Source organism: Glycine soja, chromosome 19 (genome assembly GCF_004193775.1).
Source record: "Glycine soja cultivar W05 chromosome 19, ASM419377v2, whole genome shotgun sequence".
Classification (NCBI taxonomy): domain Eukaryota; kingdom Viridiplantae; phylum Streptophyta; class Magnoliopsida; order Fabales; family Fabaceae; genus Glycine; species Glycine soja.
Genome location: NC_041020.1, coordinates 49,904,884 through 49,930,214, shown reverse-complemented (window position 1 = coordinate 49,930,214; position 25,331 = coordinate 49,904,884). Strand labels below are relative to the sequence as shown.

The window sequence follows — 25,331 nt, the reverse complement described above, 5'->3', positions numbered from 1 at the left end:
TTCAGAGAGAAAAAGATAGAGATGAGTCTCATTTTCTAATTTTTATGAATGGAAAACTATTACAATGCGTTGGTTATATAACCAATCAGTCTGGTTAGTTAGATGACAGCTAGGAATCTAACTATAACTAATTACTCTAACAAACTAATTGAGAGTTCTAATAAGGTTCATGCTAGTTATGGGTTGTTATCCTCGCTTAGAAACAATGTCAAAACACTCTTTAATACACTCATTATTGTATCCCTACATACCGCAAATGAAATGCTATTAAGTTTCGGTGTTTGCATTATTGAGCTCACCGTGGTGTGAAATATTTATCGTCACTCTTGAGGATAACCTTGTCTAAGAAATCCAAATTCAATTCTATTGGAATTAACATGTTGGTTGGTCACTCTTTGCCTTCATTCAAATATAATAAAATGAACTGATCTAATAAATGTTGTTTTATTTATTATATTATACTTGAATATATTTTTATTCTCTCAAAATATAACTAGTTTTGTTTTTAGTTTCTAAAAAGTTTCAAAAACTTTTGGTCCCTTATTTATTTTTCATAAGAAGAATTAGTTCCTACCGTTAAATGTTAACATCACATTAACTTTGACGCATTAGCCTTCCCACATGGATTAATATGACGAGGTGTCTACTTTGTAGATCTGCCACTTGTGTAGGATAAGTCGATAATTAGATAACAATTTTAAAAATCAAATAAAAAATAAAAATACATATAAGGGTTTTGAAAGGATTAGAATTACCATCAATTTGAGGGGATTTCAAGAGATGTACGTATGTGATGATGGAGACTGGCACGTCTTGTGCTCCTATATCCATTTTATTATTTAATAAACATAATTTATAGCTTTTCAGAAAAAAATTAAGGGGATTTGTAAATTTGAAGGAAGGGTTGGCTTCAGTGTGCAGTCACAGTCTGAAAGGTGATCTTCTGGTGTGCGTCCAAAGGCTTCATTGGATCGATAATCATCGAAGTACATTCTAGACCGACAGAGACAATTATTTCAATACAAAAAATCAAGCTTCACTTGGATTCTCCTTCATGTTTTTTTCCTGCTCTGCAAGCTCCATTTGGTCAGCGCCCATTGAGCTTTGATTATTTGCAGAATTACTATATGACGATTACATGGGCAATTTTCCATTTGTCAGCCAAAGTTATTTCATCTATTAAGGATTCCATATATATAATTAGATACAGTTTTTCTGTACGGTTACAGACGTCCCATGTATGTTTCTAGTTTTGATTTTCAATTTTCATGGTTGCAGTAAGCATTATTTGGTACTTCAAGTGACATTTTTGTACTGGACTAGAGTGAAATACTAGATTTATCCCACCTTGGTTATAGTGAAATACTGGATTCATCCCACTTTGGCTATACTGTTATTTTATTTTTCTCATTCTTTGACTACCTACAGTGATTTCATGTGTGGCTGAAATGTCTTCTCAACAGAAAATTAACATAAATATGGTACATTTTTATAATCTCGTTTTTTTTCTCAAATTGTGATTGACAGTTATAGTTTAGTGCAGCATGCAACCTTTTTAGGTTCTTACTTCTTAGGCAACAATTCATATCTTAAAACTAAGATTTATTAAATGTAGAACGCTTTAAGCTAGTTGTAATTGACTATAGGTAAATTTATTTATTGAAATAAGTATTTATTTTAATAAAATAAGTAATTTTTTGATTTTTTTTTTTTAGTGTGTTTGTTTAAATTACTTTTGTTTTAAAAAATAATTTTCTGTTTATTTCAAATTCTTAAAAAAATACTTATTTAAAAAAAATTAAATAAACTCATCCAATATTTGCCGCTAGAGTAGAGGGACAGCATTGATAAAGGGCAAATCTATAAAAGTTTTATTTGTCTACTGTTCAAGAAAATGTTAATTATGGCAAATTCTGTTGTAGCTTTCTTTTAAGTTGTACTACATATAGAGTATTGATTATTGATAGTTGTGAAAACCATGTGTCATGTGTGCCAACATCCAGCCACGAGACCCTACCTGGAACCATGGTACCTCGTGAAACCATGACTCACACACACCATCATCATTCATGGACCAAGCATGTGCATGGAATCAAGATTCAAGATCCAAAGTGGTCCAACGACGAACACCAAATTGGTCATTAGAAAGGACAACAGTGGATGACATTGCAAGCGAATTTATTCCATCTTTTTCCTAAAAAAAAATTATTTAATTAATTTACAGATTTCAAGCCAATTACTATAAATTATTAATAAAAATTTTATAATATATCGCATTTCTCCCTTTCTTATCCTCATCATTTTTTAATGTTAGAAAAACCATCTGGGTGGACCAACATGGTTGGAAAAGTGTGACATAAAAAATCGTCAACCCAAAATTGCTACAAGTTAAAGATTTAAAGGAAAAAAAAAATTCAATTCACCAACTTTATAGGTTTGGCTTTAAATCCTTCTCAAGCCATTCAAAATCCATTTTGGAAGGTTACCCTCTTCAGTCTCTAAGTAATTAAGATTGGATGTACGATATAGTTCTCTCAATTAGGTCTCTATTGACTTCCTAAACATATCAGTAACACCCAAGTAAATAACATTGAGAATGACATATTTATTGTTTTTTGTAATTAAAAAGATTTATGTTCTTAAATTTTGACTGTTTGAATGAGATCTGCAAACGTAATTTTGCGTGATTTATATTTTTAAAAGGGTTAAACATGATTTTAGTCTTTCAAATATTAATCATATTGATTTTAGTCTTCTAATTAAAAATAATTTCATTACATTTAATTGCTGAAATTTTCAAAATTGTACTTCTATTTAACTCAATTAATTTTTTGTTAAACCTAAGCAACATAAACATGTTATAAACAATGTGGCTAAGATTATTGGACTTCAAAAGTGTCCATCGTGACTTATGTTCAAGTTTCCTTCATTTATTTTCTTTTGTTAGAGGAAATGATCATTAAACCGTTAAATGTGTTTTACTAACTAGTTATCTTGATAAGATAAAACAATTTACTTAAACCAAAAAAATTAGAAGAATATGTTTCAACTCAAAAGATTATTTGTAAGAGTAAGACAGCATTATAAAAAAAAACGACACAAAGGAATCCCTCAACTATAAGAAAGGACAATAAATCCAACAAAATATATTACATACAAAAAAAATATACATTAGAAGAAATATATTAACAATATACACCATTATCTTGAAGTAAGAATGACAAAACACGTTGAATCTATCAATTAATTCACCTAGTCCGCAAAAAAAGAATAGGTAGATTAGATGACTCAGTCCATTAATTTGTACTAATCCACCTCATCTAACCCACCAAATAGGTGGATTCGCCTAATCAAAGACATATCTAAATTAGTTTGTATTTAAATATAATTAGAAAATAATGTGCATGTGTGTGTTAAAAAGAAATAAATTTGTAATTTTTTAATACTTTTCTATGATCATTCCCCATGTTTATCGGGTTCAACATCGATTCACTTGTTTTTTTAGACTCAAATAATCTTTAACAATTTAGCCACATATCGAATACCATATGTGTTCAACAATTTTCATATGTGAGAGATCACATGCATAATTAGGACCTTTTTATAAAACAAAATTGGTTAAAGTAGGGACCAAAGAAGATATTTTAAAATTGTAAGGAATTATGAGAGAACTATAGTTATTTTTATTAGTTCTCTTAACTTTTACCGTCTCCAACTTGAGTCATTAAATAACTTTATGAATGACAGTTTTTTTATTTAATAATTTAACATATTTATATATTGAAAATTCAAACACAAGACTAATGATAAAACTGAAATAATTTTGTGTCAGTTAATTGATATGTTCCATAATAGAAGAAAATTTATTTTAGTAAATATAAAAATACAATAATAATTTTCACATTAATATTTTATTATAATATTTTGAAATTATATATTTAAAGGTTTAGATTATTTAGAGTTTTTTAATCAATCTAAAAGTTTATATAGGTCCATTATTATTAAAGAGTAAATTTATTGACATTCAAAAAAATTATAAAATAAGTTTCAAATAAAATTTCTGACAAGTCCATTTTTAAAAAAAAGTAATTTAAGGTCTTAAAAGAGGTTTATAGAAAAGAAGTTCATTGTGTATGATCTTAAAAATGTTAGGTTAATATTTAATTTAAAAATAATTAAATTAGACTATTTAAAGTAAAGTCTATTTTTTTTATCACTATGAAGTACAGTCTAATATAAAATAACCTATTTTCAAATCATGATTAGAAGATATTTTGTTACTGTAAAACATAAAATGTTCCATATTTTAATATAAAAATAATATGTAAGTTGTAATTTAGAATTATAAATTATAATTAAAATACGTTATCTTTAAAATATAATATCTTTAAAAAATAATAAATGAATGGTATTCGTTATACAAATTATACATTAGAAAATAAATCATGTCATTATATATGAATCTAGAATATATTATAATATTATCGTTAAGATGTGGGTTTAAAATTAACTCAATCTAAAAAACTAGTTAATAAAATGAAAATTATTTTTTAATTATATATTTTATTTTTATCTTATTTTCTGACATGAGACTTGAATTTTTTTTAATATATATCATAATTTATCAATTGATTAAAAAAAAAATCTGTTTCTCCACTGTCAAAGTAAATAATAGATACATTTAAAATAATATTGGAAGGGACAAATTTATTAATAACCGTAAATGTCATTAATGCAGTGGATGGAATTTGCAAAAGAAAGGATGCAGATTGTAGAAGGACTCCAAACTTGAGAGGATCCGCATGCAAGCTTTCAGAATTAAAAAAACTAGAGGTCGCCCATCCTTCTTGCGCATCTGATACAATCATCCAATATCATCTTCAGGTCATTTTTGTACACAAACCCGTTGTCTGTCAGCTTCCTTGACGCCCATTTTATATCCCTTTTTGGCCCTTCCAAATACCTAAAAACCAATTACCAAATACTCTTCAATTCAAGCAAGTAAAGCTTAACTTTACATATTTCCAACTAAATAATTAACTTTACATATATAAGATCACATTAATCGGTGTTTCAGCATGGTTTTGGAGAAACTAACTAATATGAATCCAAACATACACTTAATCATATTCCGTATCGTTTTTTTATGTGCATATAATTAATTTTATAGAAAGTAGTGATAACTTACTTGTGGTTCAAATTGAATTCGGGATAGGCTTGAAGATAATAATTTGCAATTTCTGCGGATGATGCATATGAGCTTGCAACCAAGAATCTGCCATTAATTGATGGATTCTCCGCGCAGAAGATGTGAGCTTCACAGACATCTTCAACGTGAACTATTGGGATTTTTCCATCCAATTCTTCTAAGAACTTCAAAGACTGGTATGCGGCTTCATTGTCTTGTACCTGAGAGGAAAGCAATGTAACACTCAAGGGTGTGTAACTCAGAAGAGTATCCCCTCCCACCAGGCCACAAGCCAAACTCACCACCTCCAATCCCCCACCATTTTCACCGCTTCCATAACTCAGCAACTCTCTCTCAGCCTGTGTCTTCGAATCAGTGTACCACTGAAAATTTGAGAACAAATATCCAAAAACTGTTACCCAAGACCCAAATACATTCTTTTATATTTTAATGAAGAAAAATTTAGGTGAATGAGATCCAGAAAGACTTCACTAGACCTTAAGGTTCAATACGTACTTATAAAAGATTATTCATTAATAAGATGTTCACCTCAGCAGCGGAAATCAAACCACATCAGTGTAGGATAAGTTCATTTCTTATCAACTCAACCCACCTTTGTTGACACCCAAACACATTCTTTATGTTTATTAAAAAAAACTATATTCAAATAAGTTGTTACTATCATTCACTTATTTATAATGTTGTTACTTTTTACTTCTAATTTATACCTGATGAAGAGTCCCCATTGAAAGGTTGAGAGGCGTCCAACAAGTTTCATCAATGAAATCTTTAAAACCAGAGCCGTCATCTTTAAGCGGAGAAGCAGCAACCACCGAGGCAGTGTAAATTAGCCGTCTCACCGTTCCCGATTTAATGCAATACTTAGCTATGCTTTTCACCCCCGCTATTGCAGCTTCACTTGTGTTCTTAAACTATGGATGCATGTATGCCATCAATATTTAATTAATCCTCACTTCAATTAATAATACAGATATGGTGATTAAATTAGCACAACATATATAGGTGATTAAATTCCTAAGAAAAATTGGTCAAAATATATAGTATACTCCAATTGCATTGATATTGATGTTTATTTAACCAACCAGCAGAGAATCCGATTGATGTTCATAGGGAGTAGCAACGTGAAAGACAATCTCACAGCCTTGAATTGCTGGCTCGTACTCGTCTGGTTTATATATGTCTGCTTCAAATAACACCAGTCTCTCATCATTAGCATGAGGCAACCCTCTCAGAAGGCCTATCTTTGACTCGTCCTCTGCAATGAATTTAAATTAATTAATTACTCATTGTTCAATTAAGCGTAAGACCTTGCAGTTAGGTGTATATATATATATATATATATTACTCAAATTTTTAAATAACAGAACAGCTAGATGCCAATTATTTAGTGCATGACCAAGATCAGCAAATTAAACGATGCAAGCGAAGAATTGTTTGTTCGAGATATAATTAAAGGTTATATAAAAAAGGAAAACGATACGAATCATATTGGTCATCAAAAGACAAGTTTGTTGTTAAATTAACAACGTTGATAACCAAGTTGGTTGGCTAGCTGGAAAGGACGAATACGATACGAATCATATAAAAGTTATAATATTTGTACTTTGTTTTATGCAAAAATTTATCTTCTGTCCAAAAAAATATGTGAAAGTTTACCAAAAGCTTTTGTTTGTCTGGTATACAAATTTAGCAAAGCCTTACTCTATGAAACTGTATATTTGGAGAGAATAATAAATTTGGAATAGGGTGGAGGGCGAAGAAAGAGGATGGAGTACGTACTAAAGTTTCTGAGGGTGGAGTGGACGGTGTAGCCCTTTTGCAGAAGCTTCTTGACAAGGCAAGAGCCTATGTAACTAGCACCGCCGGTCACGCATACCTTACACCTAATTCCCTCACTACTCTCCATATTCTCTCTTAGCCTTCTGTTTTCCAAACTCTCCTTATCTCCTCACCTTCCACGTACCACCAGATTTATATATTCACATCAACTCTCATGTTATTTTCTACAATTTTTTATTTTATTTCCCGTACATTTCTAATTAATAATATATTATGTGAGTCAACTGTCAAATTATTAGGGAAAGTTTGTTTAATGGATTTTTTTAAAAAAAAGTTAATTATTAATTTATTAGTGAAAAGATTTAAATTTACGACATCTTTTTTTAATCATCAAATTAATCTTTTAATTCTTTCCCATAATATTTTTTTACTCTCAAAAATATTATTTTCAAGAATATAATATGAAAATATCATTACTGAACATTTAAAAAAAAAATATGCTTGAAATATCTTTTAAAATTCAAAATGATTTTAACAAAAAAGGAAATTAGTAGTATTTTAGGGAATAATTCAAAGGAAGTAAGGGATTTGGCGTTGTTTGGTTTCAACCTGGCAGAGAGATTATGTGTATATATATATATGTTTGTTCTCTGAATTTTTTTGTACCTAGCTTTTGTTACACAATATGATGCACTACTTCTGCTTAATTTTGCCTATAGGAAAAAAAAAACTAATTTCTTCTTTTGTTTACTTAAATCACGTTTCTAGGACGGCACCTCGTTGTTTCGCTTCTAGAATAATTGAGTATACATCCAAAATTGTAGCAGAGCTCATTTGTCTTTTCTTCTCTTCATTACAAGGAATTCGGCAGCCATTCAATTATTCTTTTTTTGTTCTATTTCTGCTTTTTTTTCCTATGACATTTTCCTGATTTAGAAGACCATACTGAAATCTCTAAGTTTTTTTAAAAAACAAATTGAAGTCTCTAAGTGCATAAATTAATTGGTGCAAAATTAATTTAGAGTGTGTTTGGATAAAAAAATTTAACTGAGGAAAGTAATTTATCAAAGAATTTAAATTTCTGTAATTTAGAATTCATTATTTGGGTGTTTTTTAGGAATAATTTAAAATTTTGGAATTTTAAAACAAAATTTTAAATACTAAAAATTTAAAATTTCAATTTCCTTCTAAAATGTGAGAAATTAAAATTCTCTTCTTATCGTTATCCTTCAAGAATTTAAAATTTCAATTTTCTTTCACAGTTGTTTATGCTGCCAATTTTGAGAATACTTTAGCGTTAAATACTTAAAAAATAATATTGTCCGCAGTGGTCTTTTTTCCTGTGGAAGAAAATTACTTTTCATTAGATATACATGTAATCTCTCTAAATAAATAAAATAAAATAAAAAGCTTAATTGTATTTTTGTATTTTTTTTTCATTTGAATCAAGGTATTTCCATAGTCAATAGTCAAAAGTCAATAGTCAAAAATTATAAAACTAACCCTCAAGTGACTTAAAAAAATGAGTGAAATACTCAGGATTTTCTTTGTTAGAGTCCATGTTTTCTTGTATTTGTTTTTATTTGTACTGATAGAACGTACAGCAGAAAATTAAAAAGAAGTCAATCCAGATGATGTCTCCTTCCATAAGTGTCGTCTTCTAAATCCTAAATGACAAACAAGTTCCAGCCAAAACAAGTTTGTAATCAAATCGATTATTCTCTTGTTACGGTGTCTAGATTTTATGCTAGCCCACATAGTTTTCATTATTGTGAAGAGGCTCAACAAAGGCCTAATGGCGGACAAATTTTGTCATTGGGCCAATTCGCCTGATTACTAAAACGCTAGCGAATTGGTTTCTTGATACCCACTTTGACCTACTGGATTCTATTTGGGCTCAAACTTCCTATATCTCTTATTATTGCTTCCTGCACCCCATAACATTCCCATACTCCAATCTGAATAACCCAATCGGAATGTAAAATGTAATGTGTACAGGGATGCAGAAAGCAACAGCCTTCTATTTAAATCTGGATTAAAAAACAAGACCTATTGTGAAGAATTGGTTACATGGCAAGAAAACAAAAATGTGTGTGCGCGCGCTGAGAATCCATGACAAGAAAAAAAAAAAAAAAGCTCGATCAAGAAAACTAATTTAAATTGGTATTTTTTATTTTAAATTTTTTTAAAATGTTTTTAAGATAAATAAAATAATCTTTAATAAAGATTATAAATAGATATAATATTTTATAATTTTTTAAAATATTATTTTACATTTTTATATTTTGATTTCCTATAATTTATATTATATTAATTTTTTATTTTCTTTTTCATTCAAGATGTAAACGTGTTATTGTCAATAAAAAATTACGTGACATCGATATACCAGGATATTCGAAAAAGGACGCTCAAAACCTAAGGCCGAATCATATTCGTAGATATCTAATCTAAGAACGTGTATGGAACATGCATGTGTTCATTTAGAGTTTAAGTTTTTAAGAATGCTGGCCGATTTTTCCCATGTGGTGAGAAAGTAGGTTTCTGTAATGAAATAATATAGCAATACATTTGTAGAAAGAATCTCTTGCATTGGAATACTATTGGACCGTGACCATGTTACTTTAATTTCTTATCACTTACTAGTTACTGGCTAACTTTATTTCATTATTTAATTTTGGGTTACTAACTAGCTTGACTTCAACGAAGAATCTTGAATATCTTTTCTTTTTTTTCTTTTTGTACATAAAAACGAAAAACCAAAGCCTAAAAAAAAATAGATATATAGTTGCATCAAATTATCAGACAAAAATTAAAAAGCACATTCCAAATTTCTTGAGGTGGAGGAAGGCCAACAATTATGTTTCGTTGAATAGTCTTGAACACATACTGGCTTTTCGCAAGACGTGTAACACGCACACCCTAAACTTTAAACATCACGCTATGAGTTCCAGTTAGAACAAAATACTTAATACCATATATATAATATAAGCTAAGGTTCTAGATTGCAGCTGCAGTAACAATTACATAAACTTTCGAAACTATGATGCCGTTAAAATTTGGTATAAATTTATGTGGTTGACGTGGGCACGACTCAGGATGCAGTTGCTTAAAAATGCAAAATCGTGATATGGTAGTCATAATTGCTGAGAAATGAAGAACACTGATCGAGTTTTAATTTATTATATATACATATACCATCGATCTCAGATATGACACTGACATTAAGAAAATTGTCCTCTTTCTATATATATATATATAACTTAAAATGGACACTAAATAAACATAAAAAAACAAAATAAACAGGTATATAATATAGCGAATTTTAACAAGAAAAATCACTAGACATTTTTAAAATATAATAAAAAATAAGAATCTCCACTGTATATAAAGAATTGTGTAGAATATATATCAACATAAAATTATCATTTAGGCGATATTTATATATCATTTAGACTATTTTTTGCCTTTTTCTTTTTAATATCTTTAGAGAGTCTGTTTGTTTCCTTATTTTAATTTTTTTTACTGTTTTAAAAACAGAGAAACAAAAAAAATGTTTCCTGATAGTGGGTTTTGAAAATTGTTTTCAAAACCAAAAACCAAAACATCTCTAATTTTTTTATTTTTTGTTTTCTTTTAGGTTTATATTACTCATGTATTTCCTTGTGTGTGTATATACATATATATATATATATATATATATATATATATATATATATATATATATATATATATATATATATATATTCTTCCCTTATTTCTATTATTTAAATTTTGAAAATAATTTTATAAAATATTTTTAAAAAATTTAAAACCAAAACCACAATGAAACACATACCAATAAATTTTGACCCTTGTTCTCAACCTTCTAGCTGCTGCTGTAAAGAATAGATAGCAAATATCAAAACAAATGTTTGGTTTTTCTAAAGTTTTGCCCTCCAACAATTTTAGGAGACAACTAATGTATAGCACCTTTACTTGTAACAAAACTGAGAAACCTCAATTGTGTGAGAAATACGGAGAATAATTTTGATTGTTGAAAATTAACAATTTAAAACCTTGGTGAAAATTCTGTCCCCTCCACAAAACTGAATCAAAGTGACTGCAACAAATGGACCTTGCTGAATTGTTCTAGATCCCGCCACAAGATTTGGAGTGTGACTGTGATCTATAAACCTTGATGGACAGATCGAAGACGACAACAGGCCTACGAGTAATAATTGGACTTACTTTAAATTTTAAAGATTAAAATTCAACAAAAAGCTTATTATAAATATCTATAATGGGTTATTATCGCATTTCATAGGTAAGGAACGCACCCCATGAGTTGGAGGCAGAGTAGGTTAGGTCTGAACTGACGGAGCATTCTAAATTGATAATTGAGTATCACCTTTTTTTACATTATAATTTAGTTTTGACGAGCCATGATTGAAATTTTTATAGTGCTTGTAATTAGAGAGAAAAAATATTTCACTAACTATTACAGAAGTCTTTTTTTTAAAAAAAAAACTGTATAATTTAAAATTTCAGTTATGTTACATTCTTTCAAATACTCCCCCGTTCTAAGAACATGACTTTGTAAGGTTAATTGTATATAGAATTATAGACTAACAAACATTTAATAATTATAAAATGCTAATGTAATTAGTTTTTAAATAGATTGTAAGTGCAATATTTATTGTAAAAATGAAACCTAATTATTTTAAACAGGAGTATAGAACTATAGATGAAAAATAAATAATGAAACTTAGAATTGTAAAATATAAATAATTTTAATATAAAAAAACTAAAACATCAATCATTTTAAGGAAGAAAAAGTATTCAAGCCAGTATATAAAAGGCATATACTAGCATTTAAGATTCTCAGATCTTTTTGTGGTCAGTTTTCCTCTTTTTTTACAAATAAAAGAAAGGCCGTACCAAAAAAAAAAAAAGAAGAGTAAAGCGTCTTAGTAAGTAGTATCTGCTGGTGCAAATAAGAAACTCAATTCTATCCTAAAAGGATGATAATGCTATTCTATAACATTTAAGTACCAATTTGTTTTTATATCAAATTGAATTTTCCATTTCAAGAGCAAGGTTTATTGTAAAACTTTTTTTCTTTTTACAAAAGGTTTATTGTAAAACTTGTGGTTGAATTCATTTGGATACATTTTTCAATGATACAAACAGCACCAAAGAAAGGGAAAATGCCAAAATGAAAATAAAGATATATATTTTTTTCATTTTGAAGAGGCAAAGGTATAATTAAAGTGGAAATAGGATGTATCTATCCAAAAAAGTGGAATAGGAGGTACATGAGATAAAGATGGTGAGAGCACCATATGGGGGTGGCTCACCAAGCAAAATGCCATCCGCTTGGGACGTGAGAGAGCAAGCATACTATTTAGCATCTCTACAAGAATTTCATAAATTTTAGACCGCGTATAAAGCAAATTCTGCCACTCATTCTGCAACTAAAAACTACTTGATCTTTGATGATATTTTTTGATTGATAAACATTAATTATTAATTTATAATTTTTTAATCATTCAATCAATCTTATACTTTGAATGATGGTTGATGATTGATTCTGGTTGAAGGCACTTACCAAACTGGAGAAATTCACATTAATTAGCTAGCTAGCAATAGAACTTAGTAATTTTAGGTTGAAAGCGAGTTTGAAATTCCACATTAATGTGAGGGTGACGGAGTGATGTTGGGACACATTGGGAACGTACTGATGCCAAGTGCCAATGTGTAGTGTAAGTGTAATGCTAGCCAGTTATACTTTTTCTGGCTTTGGAGAGTCACTCACTCTCACATCGAGGTGCTACGAATTTTGTGTCCCATGGGTCCCTGGTCTTTTTGGCCAGTATCCGTGGTCGTTATCATCGGGATGTGAAACAAACCCCACGTGGATTTACTCTTTTGGGTTCAGGGTAAAGAAACACAAAGATGGAACCAAACCAAACCTTTATCATCATCCCAGATAAAATAAATACATAAAGCGACATTTTATAAGTGCAGATAATAAAATTACAGGAAGAAGAAGAAGAAAAATAAAAGCTAGCCACTAGTAGAGATGGTGGTTTTGTTGGTCCACTTGAGAACCAAATTGGAGATATGGTCGGTGGAGGAACCATTTGGAGAGAGAGCCTTAGCCGCAGCCTCCTTGAGATCCTTGATTCGGTAACGAAGCTTCTTCCCTTCATGGCCTTCCATGAGGCACTTGACAACGCTGGCTATTTCCTGGCTCTGGACAAGTCCAGTGTCCTCGGCAACTTTGGGCCTCAGCGCCACCTTGACTTCATGCATGAGCATAAACGCGTTGGTCCTCTGCTCCGCGAACAGAGGCCAGGCTATTAAAGGCACGCCGTTCACCACGCTCTCCAGTATAGAGTTCCAGCCGCAATGGCTCAAGAATCCTCCCGTTGATTGATGGGCCAGAACCTGTGGCTGCGGAGCCCATGACTTAACCAAAAAGCCCCTTCCTTTTGTTCTCTCCACGAACCCTTCTGGTAAGAACTGCAAGGGATCCTCGTGGCTCTCCGCGTTGAAGTAAGTCGCGTTGGCTATTGCATCGTTTGGGCTCTTCACCACCCACAAGAACCGTTGCTGGCTATTTTCCAACCCGAGAGCCAGTTCGTTGATCTGGGCGCTGGAGAGGGTCCCACCGCTTCCGAAGGAAACAAACAACACGCTGCCACGTGGCTGCTCGTCCAACCACCTCAAGCACTCGGAGTCGGCGGGACCGGGTTCCATTCTCACAAGCGGCCCGACCGCATAAACCGGAGGCCGTCCCGGTTGTTCCCTCTGCAGCTCGTTCCAGGCGCCCGGTTCGAGTTCGGCGAAGCTGTTCTCGATGATTCCCTCGGCTTCTCGGTAGCGCTTGGAGTGGTGTAGGACCCACTTGTAGGCCTCGTTGGTGCGCTCCAGAACCGGGTCTAGAAAGTCCTTGACGGGAAGAGGAATGCAACCGGGGATGGTGACCGGTTCCGGGAGGTCTCGGAACTCGCACTGGACCTGCTTGTCGAGGGTGGGGAGGTGGAGGGCGATGGAGAGGACGGTGGCTGTGGAGGGGTAGAAGACGTAGGGGGAGGCATTGAATTCGGCGGCGACGTCGAAGGCGTCGGTGGCGAAGAGGTCGACGACGACGGCGGCGAGGGTGTATGTGGAGGAGAGGGAGTGGAAGGCTTGGCGGAGGGAAGGGAGGGAGAGGAGGACGGTGTGGGAGATCAGGGTTTCAATTTTGGTGCCCGGTGGAAAGTCGGAGAGATTGACCGGAGGGAGGAAGGTGTGGGAAATGGAGTCCGGGAGGGCCTGGAAGACGGCCTTTTGGGCTTTAGAAGGTGGGCCGTCAGTGGGGATGACGAAGGTGACGGCCAGGTTATGGTAGCGCACCGCTCGCTTGGCGAACTCGATCATTGGGATTAGGTGGCCCATGCCAGGGGATGGCAGCATGGCCACTATGGGCGGTGCAGGTGGCACTGGAGGAGCTTCTTCTTCCATATTTGTGATGATGAAGGAACGATAGGAGAGAGTCTCTCTTTAATAATGGTGCAGGTGGGAGCAAGTAGAAACAACATTTAATGGATCTTATCTAGAAGGAAAGCGATCACTGCGGGCGAATTTCGCAATTTATGCCTGGGGATCCATGATGTCAATTCCAACGTAAGCCTTATGTGATCAACATTTTTATTTTTCTTTTTGCTCTTTCAATGTCAAGACAAACTGCTATCATCTTTCTGCCATTTCTTAAGTCTTGTGTGTTTCACTTTCTGAATCAATGCATCTTAAGGCTTCTTTGATTGGAGAAAAGATAAATATTTAAATTAAAATCAAAAAGATAAAAATATGACACTTATACAAAAATTTTATTTTCTTTTTTTTATTAACTTATTCTACTGAACAATAAAAAAAATTAATGTATTAAAGCATTTATTGTATTTATCAAATATATTTAATAAATATAATAATGCAGTCAAAACATATAATAATTAATATATTGTTAGTAAAATTTGAGTACCCAATAACATTAAATAATAAATACTATATATATATATATATATTTAATATAATAGTATATAGTCATATTAGTAAGTATAAAAATCAAAATATAAATTAGTATATGTGTTTATATATTTATCAAATTGTTCATATTATATTAGTGTGTTAAAATGAGTTAGATAGAGAATATGTGGCTAACAATTCTCATAAAAGAATTTACATACGCGAAAAAAAAAACTCTAAACAGAGTAACTGCTGGAAACTTACATTCAGATCAAAAGTTTTAAAATTTAAAGACTTGACTTATTAAATAATTAGTTCATCCTAACTTAAATTTGATGTTGACTAAGTTATAAATTTTCAATAAGCACCTAATCAGAAGTTATATTTCCATCATTAGTTAGTTGTAATGAAATTATCAAAACATTTGTGATAACTTTATCATGAAAAAAAAATGGTTGGGCTGATTGATGGGAGCTATATTGGCTATTGAAACAGCAGCCAAGATGAATTGAATAAAATTATGGCTGGAATGTAACTCTACGGTTTAAGTGTTTAAAGAATGAAATTTAATCCCATGGAATATATATTAGAATTGAAATAGGTGAATTAATTGTATAAAAATCATTATACAATATGTTTTTTTTAGTTGGTCACTTTTACAAAGGAGATAACCCCCGTTGCAGATTTATTCGCCTCTCATGCTAATTTTATTATAGGTTTTTGTAGTGGGACTCTTTCTCACATCTTGTTTTGAGTTCTATAGAAATAAGTTTGGCCTCGCACACTATAGATTCAAATTAATAGTCGTTTGGTTTTTCATGGGTACACGTGTTTTCTATAGTTTTTTTTATGTACTATCAAATAAGATTGGTCTCTTAAAAAAAAATTAAATAGTATAACATGAAATTTCACATCAAATAAAAAAATTAAACATTATATAAATGAAAATAAAATTCTCACAAACTTAAATTTTAAAGTTTTAAATTAAAATATGTGTCGATTCCATAATTACACATGTATGATTAAAATGAATCATAACCATGTTAACATCAGTTGAATTGGTTAGAGTATCATTGGAAAGTAATTTTGATTTACATCCTTTGAGACAAAAATTTATTAATTGGTTCCAATATGCAAGGTAAAAGCGAAACAAAAATTAAAAGAATTAACGTGAACATAAATTTGCGGTTGATTTTAGCGGCAGGAAAGAAGACCAGATGCGTCATTGCATTGGCTTTGGCTAGTTTCTTGGATGCTTCTTATCTTCCAAATACCGCCAAGACTTGTCTTCTTTTGCTGGGAAAATTTAATTATTAGGGGCGGGCGGAAGGAAACAAAAAATACATTTTATTTTAAAAAAAAGAACATGTACTTTTTTCAATATTTTGGTTTAAAATGTCTCTTCACTTAAAAATAAATATTCACGCGTTGCCTTTGGCTTTGCACATGCACGTCCATATGACTGCCTGTATGCAATCAGCTAGAATTGTGCATTGCAAAGTTCTCATTCCAATTACGTTTCTAGTTGCAAATTGGAAAATCAAGCAAAAGCTACACTGCTCATATCTCATTTCAACATAAGTTTGCGACTCAAAAATTTAAATGTGGTTTCAGTGAAATGGTGAATGAAAATACAGTTAGCGTGTGTTTGATTTAATGTTAGAACAAATTTAGAGTTGGTTATGGATATACTATTGATTCTTAATTGAAGTAATTTTATGTTAGATATTCAAAATTCTATATTAACTAAAATTAATGTTAAAAATTTAATTTTGTCAAGTTCATCCAAATAAGTACCTAGACGCTTAAGGAAGGAGTTCCGTAAGTAGCTTATCTCTGTTACTAGTTTGAAAGTAGGTGTTTGTTTTCATAAAATCATCGAAACAAGAAAAGGCGAAAAAGGTCAGTCTCGTTATCTTTTTCATCGTTTAGTTTTATATTAGAAGACTGAAAACATTTTTATCATCATGTATAAAGACAAATTATGTACAAAATTATTATTATTATTCATATCTTACACAATTTTATATTAAAATAATATGAGATATAACGAGATGTTTAGATATTCTCAATAAAATACTCTTCTATCAAACTAAATTTTAAGAATTTTCAAAATTAAAATTTTAAATGTTTCTATATTTTATTTTAATATTTTTAACTATTATTAAATTATTTTTATTGGTGAAATTAGTAAGACTTTATTAAAAGCTTCTAATTAATTTAATAGTTGTCTGTAAAGTTCAACATAATTAATAGATAGTTTTTTTTCTTTTAACATACTGACCTCTAGTCTGATAAAATAAATAAATTGACCTATCGTTATGCATATAAAATATAAACGAATACAGTATCCCACTATTTATATTAAAAAAAATTATAGCCATAAAAGTAAATTTAACGACTAACCTCATTATTTTTAAATATATATTTTTCTTTGTTTTTTCTTTTTCTGTTAGTGATACATGACATTCGTGGCATCACTCATCATTCATTTTATGCATTTCAACACTTAACACGATCTATGATGGTATTTTATAATTTGACAGCGACCCGATATCAAATTCAAATCCACTAAATGCCTTTTATAATTGATAATTATTACTTGTTTTCTTTGGAAACTTTACAATCCAATTATTTTCCCTGCCATCTTTAATTGTGAACCCATACAAAGGATAATATTCATCGTATAGGAAGCTTTTCGCTAAACTGCTTTCGCATCATTCTTTCATCATTATAACGTGTAGGTAACAACAATATTTTTAGAATCAGAGAAACTGTTGTTGAATTGAATGGATAAAGATACTACTACTTTACGATTAATTATTTTAATTGTAATTGAATTAGGATTGAATAAATAATATTATATAATATATGAAATATTAAATTAATATGTATTATACTATTTATAATGTCTTATATTATTATTAGAATAATAATAATAAATATTGTACTTTTATAGTCTACAAAATAAAATAAAAATAACAAAAAGTATTTTTATATAAATATTTTATCAATGTCTACGTATATGATAATTGAGAGATTATCTTAATACCTATTTTTTCGCCCTTTTCTATTATTCATTTGTATGATTTTAATTTTTTCGATCCGCTTATTTTTTGTTCCAATTTTAATGATCGCTTTTTATTTGTCATTTTTACGTCTATTTGTATTTTTTTTCGCTAATTTGAAGTTTTTTTCTTCCTATTTCTTTATCCCATTTGCATCACTTTTTTACTTATTTGTTTGGCTCATTTACATTTTTTTTTCAATTGAATGATTTTCCTTTACTATTTTCTCATTCATTATATTGATATGTTTTTTCTTCACTCGTTTCAATACTTTTTCCAACTATTTTTTTCGCATGTATTTGTTGGCTGTTTTCATTTTGTGAATTGTATTTTCTTCATTTCTTGCAGCCTGATTCAGTTTTTGTTGGTTGTTTTCATTTTATCAATTGCACTGTCATGCGGCCAAGTCTTTCTGTATCAAACTTTCTGTTGCTCTGCAATTGCACATCTTGTCTTAGCTTAGTCCACTTTTATGATATTAAAAAAAATTGAAATGTTTATTTGATAATAATTATGTGTGTGTAATTAATATTATTTGTGTTTTTTAAAAATATTGTCAGATTTATATTAAAAATTCTTCATAAAATAAAATAACGTTAAACAATGCAAGGTACAAAGAATCAAACTTGTTAGGTGAATTTCTTAACTAATTAACAGCCATGGTTGATTAATGATCTAGTGGATGGACAACTCCTTCGTACCCTTCTGGATCGGATGTTGTATGCGGTGAGGAAGAGGAAATCATCATTCATCGTACATGCAATTCTTACTTGTAAAATCGTTAGAAGCATTAATTTGGTTCGTTTCTCCTCAACCCATTCATATTGAAGCGTCTTTGATTTCAAATTTTAATTAATGGTTGCAAATTATTCTTAAATCTGGAATGACCATTGGATTGCTGTGGCGCATTTTGACTTTATTTGGGCAATAGTTTGGACTGGTAAAGAAACCAATGGGTGTTCAATAAATTAAAGGGAAATTATTGTTTTCAAACTTTGTAGAAATTACGCAAATTTAGTTCGATTACGTTGTTCAGTTGCATCTGCTGCTACTGATGTTTCGTTTATTGGACTCTTTCCACAGCTGCTCATGTTAAAACTATATTAGTAATGACTAATGAGAGATAACGGGTAATTTGTTGCAGCTGCCTCCAAGCTTTTATCCCAGAATGTTGCAGAAGCATTAGCTCTCTAAACTCCAATGGTCCTTACTCCTTACCGATTCTTTTTCAGTTGGAACAAATCTACTTGATAAAAGAAAATTATCTTTTGTGAAAAAATTACAATAAATTATTTTGTAGTGTTAACAAATAATTAAGTAAAAATAAAAATATGAGTTTTTTGAAATATTTTAGAATTTTTTTATCATTATATATAAATTTCTTAAAGTAACATAATATATTAGGATAAAAAATAATAATATGAGAATCACAAAAAAGTAACTTAAAAATTTCATTTAAGAAATTTTTATTAAAAATATTCTTAAAAATCTCAACTTTTTTTTTATCAGTGACAAATATTAATTATTATATAATTGTTATTTTTTGTTAATAAAAAATTTAAAAATATAATCTTTTTTTTTCTTTACCCTTAGTCAATCTTATAAATTCTTTTTAGAGGTTTGAACTTAATTGCTGCTGAATTAGAATCAGATTGTTCACTGCTGCTGCAAGAATGGAAAAGTTGGGCATGGAACAATAGTTGGTGACTAAAATATATATACACCTTGTCAGTTATCTTTTACATAATGCTCATTAACACATGTTGGCAGGAAAAGTAATAGTGCTGCTTTTTATGTAGCATAAAGTTATCTTTTCCATTTCATGATGTTGTATCACTTGTATGCATCGCTGGATGGTAAACCACCAAGATTGGATGCTTTTATCTCTTACAAATAATATAATATATCATATCTCACCTTTCAGAAAAGAAAACAAAAAATATGGAGGGCTGTTTTTAATTTGAAATATATCGGAAGGAAAAATCAATTTAATTAATCATGCTACTTTTTTATTTTATAGCAAATTAGTTTGGCTTTAAAATTTTATACTTATAAAAAGGAATTAAGATAAATCCAAAAAAAAATATACAAAAATAAAGTCAAGGATCAAGTATATACCATAACATATTTTTTTTCCATATCATCACTTCAAAGTTGAGTGTGTGACTTTTGTTATATGTTGAGTTTTAATGTCAGGACATAGAGTAAAAAATATCTGGACACAAACATTTTGCATGTCATGACACGAGTACACTACGACTTTAAAATAAGTTATGAGGTTGATCTAGTTGGTGGGAATTGATGAAGAAGAAAAGTGAGAAGAGATTACAGGTTTGAATCTTTTCACTAAGAATATTATTAATTAATATTGCTCATAAAAATAACAGTGAGTTAAAAAAGTTATCTGTTTTGATTTTAATTCTTTTAAATAAAGATTAGATCTTAGACTTGTAGAGGAAATCAACATAAAAGATATGAAAAGTGTTGATTTTAATTTATTATCAATTAAAGATTTTACAATTTTAAAATAATAATCTTAGTGCATGTTTAAATTGAAGTTAAAAATATTGTACATGCGTTCTAATAAAATGAATAAAAACAAAATAAAAGTAAAAAAAAAAATTTAATCCTTTGATAAAATTACTTTTCTCTTAAAAATATTTTTTCACCTTAAAAACAAGCATGCACTTAATAAATATATTTGAGAACAAACGCGCTCTGAATGAATAGAAGGAATTTATAAATGAAAGAAAAAAAAATAAAGTGAAGAGGGATATCCATCAAGCTAATGTTTTTTGGGCTGATAGTGTATGATTGTTGGAGATGGACTGTGGGAAACCCCGTTTGCAGAAATGGGCTTGAACTTTGCTACTAACAGGAGGACATTTGTATCCTGCACTTCCCAATTTGAATCCTACACCTCCCAAGAAATTTTGTAAAGACCAAATTACCCTTAATGACTTATCTGAGTGACGACGACAAGCCTTTAAATGCCCTCCTTCCTTTGCGTTATTGAAGGGGTTCACCATCCCAAAAAAGCCACCTAGATCTGAAAATTTTTCACAATGGAAGAAATCAATGACGGAGACGCAACGGCAGAAAGTTATAATGTCTGAAAGGAAAGAGGGTAATTGAGAGGTGCAAGAGATTCAAATGCCAAACAGGACTCATACCTGAAGGAAGGAGCCCCATCCTGCTAAGAAGTCAAGTCAGCAACAATGTTTGCCTCAGGAGAAAGAGACACAATGTTCCACCATTTATTCATCAAAACTGTTTCATGTCCCTATGGATTTCGTTTTTGTTTCATGTCCATGATTTCTAAATTAAATATTTTGATATTTTTCAATTTTTTTATTATTTGTTTAATACTTTCTTTTAAAAAAATATGACTAAAACAAAAAATTAATCCAATACAAATTATCGAATTTCAATTTTAAACGAAAATGGCGAATTAAATAATTTTCCATATAAATTAAAATAATTGTCTGATTAATTTTTTTGTTAAATGATAACATTTTTAAAAATTTCTTTAAGACTGTTCTGTTTTTCAATTTATCATTTTAATCATTATTTTTAAATTAAATTTCAATATTTTAAAATAAATTAACAATATATTATATCATAATAAGAAATAATTATTAAAAAATTTCATTATAATACAAATTACGAATTAAAAATTAGTTATTTATTATATAAATAAACATTTATTTATCTTATGTATGGCACAAATTAACTAAAATATCAGTTATCTATTCAAAACCCATTCAATCTAATCCATGACCAGACCACCCCTCCTTAATTAGTCCTTATATTATTATACCCTTGTGCTTATCTTGCACATAATGTAAATGTTATTTGATTCTCTTCAATTCTGTTTAATCCTAATTTCACATCGCCGTAGTGTTTGGTAATCCTATTCAACTGATAAGAAGAAAGTAGCGAATTTGATAAGCCATCACATTGTCAGCATTTGCAAAACTATGTCGTTCCAGGAATCAATTGGGCCTGGCAGACACCAGTGCAGGCAATCATTCTGGACCTTCTTCGCATTGGGCTTTGGATGGAACTGGCGATATGGACCTGGATGCCCATCGGGCCTCAACAGTGAGAGCCCAGTTGTGTCCAAAAGTTTCAAGTTGTTGGCACTTGAATTCTTAGTCTTGTGAAACTCTTCAAGTTCAATGCCTCTGATGATGGAATCAACATAACTCACTTCTACCTGGTCCTCTTTGAAGGGCACTGTCCTATTGCAGTACCCTCCGCTGAACCATTCCCCATTCTCAAAGTGGTCTGGTGTGGTGGTTCTGAAGAAGACAACCGCTTTGTGTTCTGAGTGTGTCATGAAGTCAAAAACCTGCTGCAATGCTTTGCGGTACGCGTGTTCGAATCCCACCTCGGTTAAATTCTTTCCATGGCAGTTGTGGCAGCCTGTTAAAGTGTTGTTTTCATGGTATATTGCTGTCTTGAGAAACCATTTGCCACCTGCGATTACAACATAGTCAAAATTCTTGTATTGGTTGGTCCATTTGTCGTCCAGAGTGTCCAGATAAAGCTGTATTTCTGAAGAGGAAACTCCATTCATGTCCTCAAAGATATCTGCTTTGATAAGGAAAGGAGCCCATATCACTGAGAGTGTGAAGTTGTGGGAAGGGAACTTCCATATCTTTGATCTATATTCCTCATCATGGTACACCTCATCAGCTGCTTCCACCTGCACCACACAATCATTAGACAAATCTACAACTACAATGCCACAATTCTAATGCCCCTAAATACCTGTGAAAGAAGCAATTGAAGCAGCAAAATCAATTCAACAAGAAAATGTTTAAGTTGTTGAATATGAAGTTTAGACTAGAATACATATATGTATGGAGTAATGGATATTTTTTGAAACACACCTGGTGTTTACACTGGTTCCACAAATTAAATGTTCCATTCATGGTTGGTAAAAGTTTAATTCTCCCACACAAAATGTGGTTTTCACGCTAATGATCAATGATCACAAAATTAATCTTGAAGATCTGGTTAGTGGTGTGTTTACAAGTATTTCCACATTCAGGTAGGTAGAGTTGTTTGAAAAAAGACACCAAACTATCATGGAAGCAGTGGACCAACCATACAAACACAAGCTGTTTTCCACAATCCTACTTCTGCAGCTTTATTAACAACGACATATCACTATCCTCAAAAGCACATTGCAGTGCAAGCTGTTGAACCTTGTTTCTCATAAATCAAAATTTGAACAACTCTTTCAAATGATTACTTATTAGCTGTAACCTTTGTTCATGATCAATGGGCTAGAAACTACACCAACAATCTATGCAACTAATTAGACCAAATCACAATATCACATGAACTAGACCCGGTATGGCATTCACTGGCCCCATTTCTAACACTTTTGGGCACTTGGCTTTTATTGTAAAATACAAAAGGGAAAATAAAAACAGGAAACATGTTATCATATAAATTTCTTATGATTAGACAAGCCAACCAAGAGGAAAACATGAGTGTGTCCAAAGATGAGTAAAAAGCAATTGAAAACAAAGTATTACTAGTAAAATGAAACCATCGCATGTCACTCAGAGGGACCAAGAATTAAGAAAACTACTGATAAGTTCTACCAAAAGAAAGTTAGAACAGAGACGAGAGAACAAGTTGTCTACTTTCTAAGTAAAAACCAAAAGGCCAAGCATGAGAAATTTGCAATTGGTTAGCAGAAGAAACTAAGTGTACCTGGGAAAGAATGCAAAGTAAAGATTGCACATGGTTGCGAGAGATGGAATCACCAATAAAGGCCCATGATTTATCCCTCATCATGTCAAGGAATTTCTTTGGACTGAACTTGGGTAATTGACAACCCCTTGGGTTCCACCTCCAATAAAGGTACCCCGAATCAGGACGTCCATTCCTCATGCAGTTTTGATGATCTTCAATCACACGGCAGCTCTCATTAGTGTACATTGGACCATTTGGGTCCGGCACCCAATCTCCCACAAAAAGATCACACTTCTCTGCATCTAAATATTTCAAAGGAATTTATCAACTTTGCATCAACATATTTATCATAGATTTAGTATTGTGGCTTCTCAATACAAAGGAAGAAAGAACCTTATTCCAGCTTATAAATTAAAAAAAAAATGTATATGAAAAAAAAATACCATGATCCATGTGCTTAAATTATGCCCCATTATTGTTCTGATCAGTAATTTGAAAGATAGCAGGGAAATTAAATACTTATTTAAAGATTAACTGAGAAGAAAACAAATTTCCAAAATCTAGAAACTAAAAAGCTTCAGAATTGGCACATTCCGTGACAAAAACCACGGCATGCAGAACTGAAAGATCTAAAGGGTTCCAAACAGCTGAAATCTCGAAAAGGAATCAGAAGAAAGAAGTAGAAGTCTCTTTTCTATTGTATTTTTTCAATGGTAAACGTGTATGAAGCATTAAAATCCAAACCCACTTAACATGTGGATCATCTGTGAGAAAGAGAGAGAGAGAGTTTTATGCTCACAAGTCACAAGTCATAATGATATCGTCCAAATTCCAAATAGAGTAAGAAAGATAGAAGATAAATCATGTATGTCGTTTTGTACTAAAAGGATCCAAAACACATTTTGCAGACCGTGCATGTGTTGCAGATGAACTATATATTCTACTACAGTACATAGACATGAAATTTGTGTTACCTCGGGGAGAGGTTTGGGTCTGGTTTGGCGGAAAATGAAGAGAAGGAGAAGGAGGGGGCGGAGAGGGAAAAGAAAGAATGGGTAACTGTACTATTGCGTTAGCTGCAAGAGGAGGAGGATTATGCACCGCAGATGACAAGCTGAATGAATCGGTGAAGAAGAGGAGGCGAATGGCGAGACCCACCAAGAGACACGACACTGCCAACTTAAGGAACACATGAACATGATGATGGCTGTGCTTCTGCGCGAACAATGGATTCAAATCAGACTTGGTTTCCTTCACCATCTCGTTCGTGTGTGTCACTCCTCACTCCCAAGAAACGAATATCTCTGAAAATAAAAGAGGCTGGCGTGAGTTAGTTAGCTATCACTTTCTCAAAGCAAACCGAACGAACACGGTCACGGTCCTATCAAGTGTTACCAAGTAAAGTAACTGTGAATAGAAAGCATTTTAATAATATTCAAGGACTACTACGTGTTTTCTGCATACTTCTTCCACTTGTTCTGTTCTGTGTGCTATCACTTGCCGACAAGGCACTGTTTGAATTGGGTAAATGTTAAACAACATATGCACAGTTTTCGCTCGAGTGAGAGCTA

General features: G+C 31.4%; 3 protein-coding genes across 4 annotated transcripts; all 3 read right to left on the bottom strand.

The window, feature by feature from the left end:
- Window positions 1-4,628: 4,628 nt before the first annotated feature.
- Window positions 4,629-7,165, bottom strand: LOC114398174 (anthocyanidin reductase-like). 2 transcript variants are annotated; one of them, XM_028360335.1, is made up of 6 exons: window positions 6,989-7,165; window positions 6,292-6,464; window positions 5,917-6,120; window positions 5,491-5,571; window positions 5,189-5,409; window positions 4,629-4,963 (listed from the first exon to the last, which is right to left on the bottom strand). In XM_028360335.1, the coding sequence occupies exons 1-6, from the start codon at window positions 7,113-7,115 to the stop codon at window positions 4,828-4,830; spliced, it is 942 nt and encodes a 313-aa protein (XP_028216136.1). In that variant the 5' UTR covers window positions 7,116-7,165; the 3' UTR covers window positions 4,629-4,827. The 2 variants fall into 2 exon arrangements, with proteins under 2 accessions (XP_028216136.1, XP_028216135.1); XM_028360334.1 differs by having other exon boundaries at window positions 5,189-5,571.
- Window positions 7,166-12,923: 5,758 nt separating this feature from the next.
- LOC114399754 (hydroquinone glucosyltransferase-like) lies at window positions 12,924-14,587 on the bottom strand. The gene has a single exon (XM_028361971.1). It carries the CDS (start codon window positions 14,474-14,476, stop codon window positions 13,034-13,036), a length of 1,443 nt encoding a protein of 480 aa, XP_028217772.1. The 5' UTR covers window positions 14,477-14,587; the 3' UTR covers window positions 12,924-13,033.
- A 7,187-nt stretch (window positions 14,588-21,774) lies between these two features.
- LOC114399755 (protein trichome birefringence-like 25) lies at window positions 21,775-25,331 on the bottom strand. Its single transcript, XM_028361973.1, has 4 exons — window positions 25,225-25,331; window positions 24,735-25,064; window positions 23,779-24,062; window positions 21,775-22,756 (listed from the first exon to the last, which is right to left on the bottom strand). Exons 2-4 carry the CDS (start codon window positions 25,018-25,020, stop codon window positions 22,001-22,003), a joined length of 1,326 nt encoding a protein of 441 aa, XP_028217774.1. The 5' UTR covers window positions 25,021-25,064; window positions 25,225-25,331; the 3' UTR covers window positions 21,775-22,000.